Source organism: Amphiprion ocellaris, chromosome 5 (assembly GCF_022539595.1).
Source record: "Amphiprion ocellaris isolate individual 3 ecotype Okinawa chromosome 5, ASM2253959v1, whole genome shotgun sequence".
NCBI lineage: Eukaryota > Metazoa > Chordata > Actinopteri > Pomacentridae > Amphiprion > Amphiprion ocellaris.
Genome location: NC_072770.1, coordinates 35,278,617 through 35,294,509, shown reverse-complemented (window position 1 = coordinate 35,294,509; position 15,893 = coordinate 35,278,617). Strand labels below are relative to the sequence as shown.

General features: G+C 40.9%; 1 protein-coding gene across 3 annotated transcripts in view; it reads right to left on the bottom strand.

Moving 5' to 3' along the window:
- The window catches only part of LOC111588010 (kazrin-like), a 117,675-nt gene that overhangs the window by 9,004 nt on the left and 92,778 nt on the right, over nt 1-15,893 (bottom strand). For all 3 annotated transcript variants that reach the window (XR_008601634.1, XM_023298106.3, XM_023298107.3), the window contains exon 6: nt 403-594. Coding sequence is in view for 2 of the 3 variants with exons in the window: in XM_023298106.3 (XP_023153874.3) it covers nt 403-594 (192 nt within the window). In the remaining variant the exon portion in view is untranslated. The remainder of the gene's footprint in view (nt 1-402; nt 595-15,893) is intronic.

The window sequence follows — 15,893 nt, the reverse complement described above, 5'->3', positions numbered from 1 at the left end:
TGTAGGGTAAGTATAGAACATATACCAAAGTAAATATATAGAGTTCAGTGTAAAACATTGACCTTACTTTGAGAAAGTCTCGGAAATGCGGGAAAAGGGCTCTTTTTGCACATGAAACTATGTGTTTTGACCTCATCCAGAAGCACATACGTATGTTTAAACATATGTTGCCAGATATCTAGTTACATTTGAATGTTTGATACATCGCAGATGTGCCAAATGTTTGGCCTGACATGGAGATAAAAACTAACTAATTGCCATTGGCTGTTTTTCTTTGGTGAGATAAAGTGGATTTGAGCCTGGACAGTTGTATTTGCTGTATATTTGAGGTATGTAGCTGTTGGAAACAAGGGGCTGAAGCGGATTAGGAGAGACGACAAGACGTCTGTGTTGGCTCCTGACCTTGTAAGGCCTCCTTGGCACGGTCCAGCTCCTGCTCCTTGTCACCCAGCTGCACACGGATCTCGGTGGCAGAGAGCAGATTGGCAGAGCAGCCTCCCTGGGTCTCCTCCAGGTCCTTACTCAACATGTCCTTCATTTGCCTCAGCAGGTGGACCTCTTCCTGAAGCTGGACCACCTCCTCACGCAACAACACTGAGGGAGAGAAGAGTTTGGGAATTTAGAGTATGCCGAGGAGGAATGTGGGAAGTAAGAAGAGTAGAAAATCAAAAGAGAGACAGATGAGAAATGAGGCTCGGGTAGAGCAGAAAACACCAAAAGGGAGAAAGAAAGAAAATGGGAGGGAAACAAGGAAAAAAGACTCAAGAGTAAATGGATGGTAAAAAGGCTAAATATGAAGGAAACTAGCAGCTGGGTAACAGCTGGAATTAATGAGAAAGGGTTTGATTATGCAGCACATGATAAAATACATCACCTTATCAAATCCCCACTAGACTCACAGTTTCCCTTAAGCTGTGGCCACAGGTGTTTTAGGAATTTACTTAAACGCTGAGTGACAGACTCAGGACTGGCTCTGGTGATGGCAGCAGGCAAGTGAGAGACAGCAGTCTGATAAGACTTAATAAAATATAGGCAACACACGCTTCAGCTGCTCTCCTCAGTGCTGTTTTTTCCATATGCTGTGCAATGCCTCCCAACCCTCGGGGAAAACAGGCAAGCAAACAGGAGCAGGAAGCTAAGGAGAGGACAGTGAGCCGAAGAGTGAACTCTCTGGCAGTAGCCGGTGGACACGTCTGCAAAGCCACAAAGAACAAGCGCAGCAAAGGAAACCCATAGTAGGAACAGTGACATAATGATTTATATTGTGCACAGAAGGGTTGAAGGTCTGTTCCACAAGAATGCACACTTTTCATAAGAACAAAGACAGATGAAATATGCAGTCAGCCCAAACCTTCATCTACAGAAAAAACCTGCAAACTCAATGATGAATTTGTCATTCTACAAAACGTCTTAATATCACAAAGGTTATGGAGAGCACTGCAAAAATGAAGCAATTTGAATCACGCATAGAAAAATTAGTTAATTAATAGATGAGGAAAATATGAAGCAAAAACTACTTTGATTAACAAGTGGTTGTTTAAATGTCATTCATCAGCTTCTCACATATGTGGATTTCCTTCTCGTCAAGACTAAAAATGCAATATGTTTGGTGAACTGTGACAACTTGAGAAGTCAAGCGGGAAAGTAATTGCATGATAAATCAATTAGGAATCACCGGTGGCATTCTAAACTTGGAAAAGATGTGAATGCGCATTTGTGTGTGAATTATACACAGCAGGTTGACAAGTAACATGACTTAGAGTCTGCAGTGAAGCTTCTGTCACCGGTGACTGGGATGCTCATTTTAAAGAAGAGCTAAATGTTAGATAATGTAAGAGGTTCAAAACAAAACAAAACAAAACACACACACATGAAAAATGAAAAAAAAAAACAACAAAAACTGCCCACATCAGCTGTTTTATTTAGAAACACATGATTAAGTAATCAAAGCTATATTGTTTTTAACCTCAAAATACTTTGATGGATAAAAACTATTGAACATCTGGAGACCACAAATGCACAATATTCCATGTAATCCATCCGGTAGTTGTTCCAGTATTTCAGTATGGATCAAAGAGGGGTTCCGACCGCCCGACTGTCAAACATTTTCACCTGCAGAGCCAAGCCTCTAGAGTTTTAACAAGTAAAAAAGTGGAGTGTTTCCTTCATTTTATGCAGATCCATATAAGACCTCGTATGAAACTATATAAAACTGAAGAGCAAGTGTGTCTGCCAGAAAGTCTGCATGAGTGTGTGAGAAGAGAGAAGGTCTCTGCAGGCCTGCAGCCAGACGTTGTGGGGCTGCAGCAGCTCCGATAAGAGAGGAAGGGACAGTCCATCGGTCTCTGTCAACGCAGGACTATGGAAGCACACCAGGCAGCTCTGTGCTGCATGTGACAAAAAGAGTTTGTTTCCCAGAGAGAGCAATCTTTCATGGCCTTCTTGCAGCATAAATCCGCTTATTCATCTGTTTACCTACAGGCCCTCCTATTTTTTTCACGGGGAGCCCAGCTGCAGCTTTTGATGAAGCCGGACAGAACTGTGCATTTTTGAGGTGCTTTGCTGTCTTCGGCTTAATCCTCGACTCGAAACAAGCTGTTTAATCATCAGCTGCACTTGCTGTGAGGTGAAGGTTGATCTGCTATTGTCATTAGCGATCAATTTGGAAGGCACAGCAGTTGTGCTGAGCAGAGATTTTCGTATTTACAGTCATTTTCAAACGAGCCAAGCCGAATCTTTTCCTTTACACTCCGTAGCAGCTTATTGTTATGTGTCAACACGTGCAAAACTTAACTTGTGTGTTATATGTTTTCAACTGGAAGTCAATAACAAAGTGCGTGTGGATTGTGTCTTTGCTGATATTTACAGTGGATTGAGAGAGAAATGTGTGTAACTTACAGAGAAATCAATAACATAATTCTCCCTAATCCAATTTTGCATTAGTTTCCAGCATCATCCTCTTACCCAGTTATATACACAGAACCCCAAGCATACACACACAGACTGGTTAAATTTTACACAAATCAATGTGAACACTTTTCCGTTTTCAGGTCTACAGACTTAAATTGTGTTTGAAATCAAGGCAAAGAGAACTAAAGATGGTCCTCAGACATGTAGCCACTTCATGTTTAAGAAATGAGTGAAGGGATGCACAGAGAAGCTGTAAACTGACTGAAGGGAGCTGACAGAGAGCACAGCCATCTACCGTCTCTCCCTATAGATAATTTACCTCCACACACTGTTTCATGCTATCTAAAAAAGCAATTTAAATTGACAGGGCTCATATAAACCACGCAAGGCAGTATATGCTCCGAGCCTTGAGTGGTTGAGCAGTGAGCTTGGCCAAAGCTATTAGAGTCCTCCCACATAAGAAACCCACTCTCCTTCCTACTCAGCAGTGGCCCATTCAATGAACTTCTCATCCAAGCCTCCCATTAGTGTGCCCATCAAAGCCAGTCAGGAGCAGGTCATTCCCTGTCCCTTTCCCTTGCATAGCAGAGCTGTCAAAACCCAACACACGCACACGCATGCACGCACACACGCACATAGAACAGCGAAGCAGAGTGTGTATATTGTAGCTGTAGACTCATGATTAAGCTTGAGAGAAAGCAGATGCACTGAAAAAAGTGGAGAGGGGGTTGGAAATGTGTCGATCGGTGGCCAAAGAGCTGAACTAGTCTCCTGTGAACCATATGCAGGATTAAAGTGGCCCCGTTTATATACATGACTGATCAAAGATGCTTAATGTGCACCGTGGTAGAATATTAAGCTTGCATGAGAAAGTAAATTTAAAGTTACTGCTCTTGTTGCAAAGACTTATTCTATTTTAAAAGCAGTTTCCGACAAACTATTCTGAGCGCATCAAAATTGGACTCAATCTTCACCGGCTCCCATCATTAAACAATTACTTTACTAGCAGACAATTTTACAGCAAGTGAACTGACAAACTGTGCAAGAGCTTCCCTCAGCAGGTTTATCTGATTGGAACCACAGCATTGTGATTATTTAAAACTTTTTTTCAAGCTTTAGACTTATAATGGTCCAGCATATAACCCATTAAAATGTCAGTTTATTTTATTATTTACTGATTATATTATGTTTCTTTCCTCAAAATCGATAGCTTTGTTTTTCCTGACCCAGGTCTTGAAGCATCTGTGTGAACTTAAAATTTGTTTGTGCTCCTTAAATCACCATAACTTCTTTCTTTATTCTTCATTATGGATTATTTTTTAATATCTCAAAGCCTGGGAGAGATCAGCTGGCTAGTGACCACAAATGTGTCATCATTTTTCCTGCAATCTGGATTAACTGAGCCTTTAACAAAAGTAGAGTTTTTATGTGCAGCCCAACATAAAGAATAACAGTACTATGAAATGAAATATATTTGACAGCAAAACCATGAAAATCACACAAGAAAATTGCGAAAGGTGTCAAAAATCTCTTCAGTGTCAGCAGCCAACTGTTCTGCCCCGAGGAGTTACGATGTGTACGGTTGTCGCTGTTCCACCTGAGTCTCACTGACAATTCAAATCTGTGTAATTTTAGATAGTACAGTGGTTCCACTCAGCTATTTCTGTCCAAGACATGTCCAGAGGCGATGCTGCTGCCTGTTCTGCTCCGTTAATCTCTCAGGTACAGTAACCGATAGCTGGATAACAAGGTCACACAGCATTGTATGCATTTACTTCAGTATTTAGTGCTGCTATAAGTGTCCTCTATTTTCAACAGAAGGAATTTTACCTGTTTCCTTGACCCTCAAACACTTCAAAGAATATGAACAAAACAGGTTTTAACAAATGATCAAGCCACCGATGTTTCTATTCTATATCACTGTCATTCTCTAAAAGGTTAAAATTTCTTCTTCTGTCCTTGTTAAAGACTATATAACGTATAATTTACATGCATGCAGCTGCCTGACGGAGGTGTGACATGAGGGCTGCTCAGTCAGGTCGAACAGCTTTAGCTTCCATGGAACTCAGTTCAAGATGTGACAGCGGTTATTCCTGCTGTTATCTGCAAAAGACATCCATCCATCTATCATCTATACACCTCTTAATCCTCATCAGGGTCTCGGGGAGGCTGGAGTCGATCCCAGATGACTTAGAGTGAAGGCAGGAGACACCTGGACAGGTCACCAGCCTACTGCAGGGCTACATATACAGACAAACAATCACGCTACAGACAATTTAGAGTTACCAATTAACCTCAGCAGGTTTTAGGACTGTGGCAGGAAGTCGGAGAACCTGGAGAAAACCCACGCATGCACAAGGAGAACACGCAAAGTCCATGCAGAAAGAGCCCAGGAAGGCCAGGACATGAACCAGGGATCTTCTAGCTGCAAGGCTAAAGTGCTAACCACCAAAATACTGTTCAGCCCCTGCAAAAGACAACATGATGAACAGGGTTTCCTTCTGGAGGATTAGGATTGAATGTTATTGTACTCTTTCAGCATGGTTAAGTATGGTATTGGGATTGAACTTGGCAGTTTCTACAATAAATGTAAAGTCTGAAGGTCTTCTGAAAACCTTTCATTGTTTTCTCTTACCTTGTTGGCCCCTGTGGTATTGGTGCAAACTATAATATGCTATCTGTGATGCTGAAAAGGTGTTGTGTGTATGTGAGGGAGGTGTTCAGGTGAATTGGAGTTTCAGGATGAAAACAGTGATGGCTTCCTACAGAAAGGGCTGAGAGATGTTCTGCTGTAGCCTTGCAAGAGGACTCAGCTAATATTGCGGGACATCAAAGCAGCATCATTAAATGACACATTTCTCACACCAGCTTCTATGAAGCGAGTAATTAAAAAAGCAAAAGGAAACCATATTAAAGCTTTGTTTCAACAAAATTATTAGCACTATGAAAAACAAATGATGTAAAAACAACAATAAAATAACAAAAGGTTTCTTGTGTAACTGGCTGATATGAGCAGAGTCGTTTCAAACAATGTCTTTAAAATGCTTCATCATGAGCTCTCCTTGTTGAAAAATTTTGCCTTAAATAAACCAATAATATATCAAAAAATTACTTCCCAGGATGACTTCCTGCCCAGAGGCTCCCAGTGAAATTAAAAACATTGCAACCATGCGTAGCTGCTTTTGTAGATGATTGACTCCAACTGTCAGTAAGTTAATGGTGTGTCTCTATAATGAGTGAGCTGAATGATACGATGACCACTGGACCAAATTATCCCTTTCTTATGTTTACCTCAATGACACAACAAGTCACATCCCCTGACTTTTTAAACCTGACTAATCTTGACCAATTACTGGACATGGAGGATTCAAAATTGGTATGCTGTCATTTTAATATGCACTTGCTTCAATCAAAAAATGAAATGGTGTTTTTATTACTCCAACAGAGTATATAATTTAAAAAAAAAAAAACAAAAAAAAACAGAAATGCATAATGCAACCCAACACTCCTGTTGTAACCGGATTTAAAAAATGATGGATTTTTGCTGTAGTAAAGAGCATTAATCACGTCAGGAGTAGAATATCGGAACCAAAATCACAAATACAAGGAACTGTATTAATATTAACATTTTAGATGCACTGTCAACTAGAATTAAAAGCAGTGACTGAACAAAGAAAATCCAAACTGCAAGAAAAACTCACACTAAAGCTCATTTTCTCAGTTCATTTCTAAACTATATAAATAACTTCAGTTACTGCCACTTAAACACCATCTCAGTCTAATAACTACGAGCAGCAGAGGATCCACTGACCAAAAAAAACGCACTTCTCCTACCAGCATGTTTACTCTACATCGCATAGTGCCTGGAGTATTAGATTTCTCTGCTGCCTCATGATTTAAACGTCCATCAACTAAATAAAACTGATCAAAGTCAACATTAAACACTTTCGAATTCATCAAGAATTTATAAAACTGACTGGATGATGCAGAGGTGAAAAGTGCAATTTAGAAAATGAACACCAGAAGGCAAACAGACGCTTTGGCATCATATATGTAATATTGCCTAATCTGTTATGAGCACATACTCATCATTATATTGGTCCATGTGGCGAAGTGTCTCTCTTGTTGCAGCTGGATCACTTGATATGTCGGTGTGTGTATATGGGTGTGTGTGCGCTCACAGCTGGTTATTTCTGTGTGCATTATGAGAAGAGCATATGTCTGCTGAGCTCTGGCCTCCACTAATTACAGACTAAAGATCAGTTGAGATTGTCATGGGAGAAGACAGCAGTGTGCCTCAGCTCTGGAGTAAACTCATCATGCAGGTACCTCTGCAGCCTTCACGGGCAGGAAAAACACAACGGGGAAAGACTGAAATAGCTCGTGCATGTTATGTATCACAGGCCTCATTGGATTTATATCTTTAGAGTGCTTTTTCATATGATGTTCTGTCTGTCTCACTAATATGAAGCTGATATGTACAGACAGTCATGGTACCCAAAGGATGAATCTCAGTGACTTTGGTGATCCTCTGACCTTTCCCCGAGCACACATTCCCATCAGCCCCTGCTGTATTTTGCATTTAGTGCTAAAAGTTATCATGTTAACATGCCAAACTTAGATAATGAACGTGGTAAACCTGCCGGCTAAATATCAGCGTGTTAGCTTTATTATTAGGATCAAAGAAGCTATGTGAATTCTGACTGGAGACTCTTTGTCTTGCTGCAAAATCCAGAAGCCGATGCAAAAAAGCAAACTTTTATAAAATGAGTCCTAAAACTAGTGAAACAAAACAGCACCTTCAAAAAAGTCTATTTTTTAAGGAACAACCAGGGATGCCTGAGCAACCTGTTTACAACTAAACATAAAAGCGCAACCCAAATGCTGTTCAAGGATTTATCAAAGAATTGCATCAAATTAGCTCCAAACCAAAATCTGAAAATAAGACGAAAAGGAATAAGAAACGGAGTTAAGGAGAATGAGAATAAAAAGCACAAATAACCACTTTCAATATGTCAGCAGCTCCCTGCCGAGACTCAAATAAAAGGGAGGTCAGGTGGGCGTAAGGCAAAGGTACGCTACAGTGATTAGTGGCTTTTTTATAAATCATCATCAGCGCTATATTTAGCATCTTTATTGTTAATTTGCACTGTGGGCAGAGGAGAAACTTGTCTGGTAATGGAACAGAGGTTGTATAGAGAGTGTGGGCTGTGTAGACTCAGATTTGACATGCTCCAGCTACAAATAGCTGTAAAAAGCCCTGATGAGCTTCTATCTCTTACAGCAGGAGATCAAAAAGAACCAAGAACAAACACCTTATTCCCGATGCTTTGACACCTTGACACCCGAGGCACTGTGCTTTTTGCATCCTGAAAAATACCTGCATGCATAAGTTCAGGTCCATTTCCCACTCAGGGTATTACACTGCTTCTATATAATACATATGGACATAAATAATGCATGTTGCTGCCTCTCAAGCCTCCCTGACCAGAAGATTCGCCATTTAATGGTAATTCATTGCAGTCTGCAAATAAAACATCACTCTGGGGTCAATAAAATTCAATATATATGTTGGCCACTGTGTCATTTTTACTCAGAGAACTGCTTAATATACTGTTGAAACCAGAAAACAGATGTGTGCCTGAGCCAGTTGAGTACATCGAAATAAATCCAACAAATATGAAATCAGACACATTGTCACTTAATTGATACATGCATAATATAGCTTTATGTGTACAAAAGTGTACCAACATATAGTACAGTCTAGACATAAAGTATTTGGAAAGTTACACATTTTTGGTTTCTCAAACCTACTTCAGGACATTCTGTTTGAAACATAATTACAGATGCTACAACAAAGCGACAAGTTGAATTTGAGTGGATTTACTTCAATATAGAGAGTACTGTGTGAGAGATAAAGCTCTTTTTACACATAGTGTCCACAGTCTAGCAGTTCAAAAGAGCTAAATCATCGTATTTAATATCCTGTGGAAATTCCTTTGCAGTCAATGACCGCCTGAGGCGTTCGATGCACAGGCATCGGCAGATGACTTGTATCTTCCCTGTTGATCTCCCGGGTTTCACTGCTGCCATCTTCAACTCTTGCTTGTTGTTGAGCTGTTCTGCTTTTACTTTCAGCATGTGAGATACAGCTCAGATGGATTGAGATCGGGACAGTGACTCAGCCTGTTGAGGAAAGTTCTTTGGTTGCCTTGTCCCTGTGTAGGATTGTTGTGCTGCTGAGTCATGAAATCTTGTCCAAAGTGGCTTCGACGCATTTAGCTGAATCTGAGTAGACTAAATGTATGCCTCTGAAGTGATGAAATCCCAGTCCATGGTGGGCCAGTTGCATCTGTAGCTGTACATACTCCAGCCACAACAGAAGCACCACGGTAACGGGCTCATGAGCTGGTCTTCATACTTTCTTCTTTCAATCATTTTGACAGATTTAAAAAATATCTTTTTTTGACATCAGTCCACAGAACTTTCACGTCTTCTTGCGTACCTCCTGGGGTTTCTGTTTATGAGGTTTATCAGTGGTGTGCATCTCATGTTGATTTTCCTTGTTATGGTCACAAACTCATCTCTTCATCACTGACACAGACATATGTTCGCCTACATTCTGGAGAGCATTCCTGACATGCTGTGCAGTCATAAAGCGCAATTTCTTCATCATGCAAACGATTCTCTTCACAAGACTCGTTCTCCTGATCTACCAGTCCTCTTATTTTTCAGTGCACACCTGCTTTTTTCCAATGAGTCCCAGCTTTTTTGGCAGACCAACTACCTTTGATATCTTTCTGGTAGATTTGTGCTCATTTTTGTCTCACTGACTTGCATGACCACCTCTTTACTTCTGATATTGACAGACAACTCAGCAATTGCAGAAGACACATTTTGCAGCCGAGTGTCCAATTACTCTTGAAGAGCTGCAATTTGGGTGCTGTGTGTTAAAAGGGTTTTGATTGACTTTGTGCGCATCTGTCCATTTACTTTTGAAACACTGATCTTTGGGGACTGTGCTATAAGGGCTGTATCAGTTTTTAACCCTACTTAAATGAAAGCCAACAATTGGCCCATTATTGTAGCATCCATTATTTCATATCGAATGTCTTAAAGCAGAGAACTTGCAGAACAAAAAACTGTTTAACTGTCCACTAGATCGCAGTTTGAGCAGTATATCTGTGTAAGCGTACCGTATCTACTGGGAACAGCTTCCATTAATTAATTGCCTGTGGGTTTACATTACAACTGAGGTCAGTGCGAGGATGCCAAGTGCAGATAGTTGTAATTGATTCACACGTTTATTATGTGCAGATTAGGCACACTGCCAAGGATGTGCCACAGGAAGGGCACTGAGAACCTGGACAAAGCTATTTAGATCTCCAATACAGTCAAGAGGTACATTAAAAAAAAACATACCCTCACTGTCACTTGACACTAGTATCATTCACTGTAAAGTGGTTTGGTTAACATAAAGTGAATTAGACAGTGATTAAGAAAATTGCCGTAGAAGATCTGAAAAGGAGACAGACAGTCCTTTGATTTATACTGGCAGAGTAATGATATTGAGGTAACTGTACAGGAACTGCAGTGTTCATGATCACTGGATAACCCAGTTTTCAATAGAATCAGTCACAAAGACCCTTGTCTCTACAGCTCCAGGTCTAGTTTCCACCAGTTTTTGTGAGTGGGATGTTCAAGCAGCCAGTCCATGTGCTCAAGTTGTTATGACTCCGTTAGTGAATGGACTGTATGTAAAAGATGGACGTAACCACTGTGACGTTACCCACTGATGCTTGGAATTTGGCCATCGCCTTCTTAGTTTGTTTTTAAACCAGACATGACAAGCAGTGTGTGAGAACTGTAGGAGGCTCTGAATATAGCAGCAACTTGTCAATTGAAAGATAATCACGCCCCAAAGCATACCCTATTTTATCATCAATTTTACTTTATCTGGGACCATAAAACTTCAAAATGCACACTCTTTGTATTGAAAGAGATATGAAACTAGCAATTGAGAACACAAACTCATTAGGAAAATGTTTAATGTAGCAGAAAATCAAGATAGAAGGAGGGCCACTTTCTCATGGATTTCCATACAATGCAGTTTCGGCCCCTGCTGTCAACTGCAGAGAATGCCAGTTTAAGTCTCTTCAGCACTGGTTTCACTTTACAGACCCGGAGGGTACATCCATCTTTTATATACAATTTATGTGTCTACCAAAAGCTCTCAGCACTGAATCCTCACACACTTTAACTGACATACTATAAGGTGTGTCAAGTGTCTGAGCGCTGGACGCTGTGAGGACTGCATGATGGAATTATGCATGAGGCAGGGACGTTTCTGTGGACAATAAAGTTTCAGGCTGTATTTAAAGGGATAAATAGACTGGAGTCAAGGCCAGGCCCTGGATAAAGGGGCAAACAGCTGTGTAAAAATAAAACGAAATCTGCCAACCAGCACTTTTAAAGCTCACAAATAAACACATTATATCTAATTTATTTAATTAGTATACAAAAACTAATTGTAGAAACATGAAGTTATTGTTTTCTGGGAATTTTACAGCCAAGGAACAGCCAAGAACCGTTCAGCAAACTAATTATTTATTTAATGAACTGGCATGTATGCGGTTTATTCTCCAAGAAAAGAGCACAGTTTAACCAAATCAACATATTTTAAAGTCACCGTCATGCTACCATGACAATAAGTAGCTTAAAAACATTTCATAACAAGATTCTGGAGCTGTCATGGACTTTCCGGCATCAAAGTACATGAGTTTATGAGTCTACAATGAGGAACAATAAGACTGAGCCTTAGTATCTACATAAAACTGGCTGACCAGAGAAATCTGTGAAGGGTGGGGTCCACAACGGTGACCACAGAGGAACACAATGCCACAGGGCCTGGTCCCTGTTTTGCATCTGTAGGGGGAACTAAACATCTGCCAGAAACAGCAGGATCTAGTCTGTGGAGGACTTGAAATCTACATGATTTGATACACAATCTCTCTCATGTCCCGGGGCAATGCAGAATAATCCCACAAACTGCATGCGGTCCCTGGTAGAGCTGCCACTGAAGCTTGTGGATGAAATTTTAAAAGCCTTACTGAGGAGTTTAAATCATGTAAAAATACAGCAATAAATGCTTGTCCTACGCTCATTAGCATTCAGTGTTTTGCTTATGGAGATGTTGAAAGTAATAATCGTCCTTTATGAGCTCAGAGTAGCTACAGTTCACAGAGACGGACCAGAAATTAGGACAAGAAACAAAGAAAAAAAATTCTGTATGAAGACGTGCCGCATTTACTGTCTAATGATCTTGATGAAGGACTTCACAACAAAAATGCAAGTGTGTTGCTGACAGTGATGGTGCCGTCTGTCTATCGCAGTGCAATCGGTCAAACTCATTATCTTCTGTAATTTTGAGCGGTGACCTCAGGGTTCAGAGTACATGAGCTGCAGTGGGAGCCATGCAAAATGCAGCGGGATCAAACTCATCTCTATTCATTCAGAAACCAGCACAGCCCACATAGCTACATATAAAATGTGCAGACACACACACAAACATCCAAAAACCTTTTCATGACATTGCCAAAAGAATAAAGACAATTTTGTCAATGACAGCGTCTCTTCCCATAGGATTCAACACAAAACAGCTTCTCTTAACATCCTCAGTCAACCATAATGCATCTTCATTTACTGCAAAGTACAACATGTCTGGTTGGTACATTAATCCAAGCACAAGGGCCAGTGTAGACACTGTCCATCAGTGCTGTTTTTTCTCAGATTAGGAGAGCTTCAGTGTGTCTGCTGAGCCACTAAAGTCTGTAATACTGCCCAGTATTGGACCAAACATCACTCTATTCATGCACAATGTTTATAGGAGATTAAAAGATCACCGTTATGGACAAATCATATGTAGGTCAGCATTTAATTCTTATCTTAAGTAAAACAACAAACAAAACTGGGATTTGCAATACATGTAAATCAATCAGCTTTTACAGTCAAGGGCTGTGAGTATGAAAAAAGGAGTGCATTAAGCCTCAGTCAGATCACAGTTACCATGATGGAATACTTAGAGTAAAACTAATAATGAATGATAAATCACAAATAATATATCACCTCAGTTCAATTCCATTTTTTACATAGCACCATCTCGTTTTCTTTATGAGGGTATTTAACATAGTAAGGTCACAATCTTACAATATTATAGAGATCCAACAATCCACCTCATGAACAAGCACATGTTAATAGTGGGGACAGAAAACTCCCTTTAAACAGGAAGAAACATCCAACAGAACCAGATTATGGTGAGCAGATGTCTTTCTATGTACAGTAACTAGTATTTTTTTTTTTTTTTTTTTAAGTAAGTTGTCTTGTTTCAGCCTCTTCAACATGAATAACCCTTGGTTTGAATAATCCTCTATGATAGTAAATTCAGTATTTTTGGCTTTGGGCTGTTTTCCTGAGAACCAGTCATTCTATGGCATCAGCATGACCTCTGGAAACCCGTGTACTGACATTTAATTGTACAAAAGAGTCACTGATTAATCAAGAAAATAGATAAAATGGCCATTGAAGCACAAATTAGTTGCAGTTATACAGTATTTTTATGTCATAATCGCCTAATAAATTTAAGATTAAAATCTCAACTTGTAAATTAAGCATTTTCTACGGCTGTCAGATATCTAAAGTACAAGTTTCCCTCTGAATGGTAACTCAGAAGAAGTACAAGAAATACAAATGCCTAACAAATGTACTAAAGTACTGTGCTGGAGGTAAATGTACTCGGTATAATGTCTCCATGACAAACATGGAGAGCGTCAGGAATGAAGCAGTTGTGACACTCAAATTCCTCTTACATAATCAGTGCAGGCAAGCACACATAACTGTATATGTACATGAGAAGTGAACCCAGCCATCGCCAGCTCAAGCCACTTTTATGGCCTACACTAAGACACACAAACAGCGCCTTTCTCCTTTTCTGACTGTCACTCACCGGCCTTCCCCTCCTCCTTCTCGGACCTCATGTCCTCCTCGGCACAGGCTCCACTCGGCTCCACTGTCAGCTCTGGTGTGAGCTCTCATATCAGGTGAAAAAAAAAAGAAAACACACACACACACATACAGGCCAGTGCACACACCATTCAGACTTCAGTCACACAGCACTACCAGAGCCGGCCGCTCCCAGCTCTGCTCGCTGAGGCTCCACCCAGGCAGGTTACGAGGAAGTCGTCCCCTGAGATCCACTCAGCTACCTTTCCTGCTCTTTTCTCTCTTTCTTCCCTGTGAATAGGCCTGTCTTTCTCTCCCACTTTCTGCGTACCTGTTTAACGACACGCCCAGAGGCAGCTAGGGCACCTTTCACCCACGCCCACTCCGGCTCTGCTATTCTTTCCTCTTTCTTTCCACATGAGGATGAGGGGGAGGGGAAGACAAACTGCACCTCAGGCCTCAGGTAATGAACCAGGTGAGTCAGTGGAGCTCTCACTCCACCTGACGGCCGAGAGCGTGTGCAATTACAGCCGCCAGCTGAACAGAGAACAGTAACCCCCCCTCTCTCTGAAAGCTCCCTTTGAGCCCACAATGCCTTTGTAGCCTACATGAGTTTACATAACTCACTTCCTGAATGTGAATGTGTGTTTTGGCCAGAGGAGATAGGAAAACAAACCCTGAACATACTGTAAACGCCACAAGTGTAAACTTCAATGTAAATGCCTCAAAAAAATGGTTCACGACAGCGGTGAAGTGATACAAAGTTCATGCTTCCAGCTAAACTGCCTTACCTCGACACACTGAGATTAGTTTATTAATGTGAGCTCTCCCTTGTTATCTTTAACCCTGCAGGGATTCAGCTGCTCTTCTGCTCCATGCTGACTAAGGACGGACTCTGTCATGTTAGATGGGAGCTGGGATGAGTGTGGACACAGTGACAGAGTAAATAAGGTTAAGGCCTGCCTCTCAGGGCTCTTTAGGCCTGAAAGCCTGAGGCAGGTGCAGGCGGGTGGTTTGAAGAAAAGAGATAGGACAGCAGCTGAATTAATGCAGCCTGCTGAGCCCACCTAGATAGAAACTTATAATGGAATTTGTGGTTTATGAGCACTTGAGTAACATAACTAGCATACTAAAGACTCAGCATAGCGTGTGTGTGTGTGTGTGTTTGTGCAGAAGAGAAATTTGAGTTAAATCTCTTGCATTTAAAGACGTGACAGCGGTTCAGAGCAACCACGCCATTTGTCCTGCCTGTCAGAGGTTGACGCTCAGCATTTTAGCTCCGTCCAAAGATCAAACGTGGTCTAACCAGATACTTGTCACATGAGGCAACGGATCTGTCAATCACACGCTGACACCTCAAGGATTACTGCCAGGCTCATTCTCTCTGAGTGATCAGAGCTGAGACAAAAGATTGCAACGATAGCTCTTTGATAGCAGCTGATAGTTTCCTCATTATAGGGTGATACGGATCTTGCAAAAGCATGTTTTTCCTGCTCTGGCCAGTACTGTAATTTCTTATAGAACTGAATAATTAAAAGTTTTACATAAGCACATTACACACCCGTGGATTCAATTTTGAACCTGTCTCAGTGCGGCTGCTTTTTTACTTGTCTGAAGAGCTACAGTAATTTAAATGAATAGAAAATTTTGACCAAATGTAACACTTTATATTTCCAAAGAGATGCCGCAGCCTGCCTCTCAGCTACGCAGAATTTTATTCACAGTATTGCTTTTATCCTGACACCTCTTCAGTCTGAAATTTTCCACTTCTCAGTGTCCTTATTCTTCGGCTTAACTCCCTGTATCACTATGTCATTCATTTGCTTTGCTCACATTAAAGCCAGAAGAAATCCTAAAAGCCTTCTTTTCTACCCTCCACTCCCTCTGCTGTATTGCTCTCCCTTCTCTCCGCTGCACACGGTTGACCTGTCAGTCTGCATTATCGGTGCTGGGGAGTGTTGATAGAGAGTTGGGGTGCAACGGCA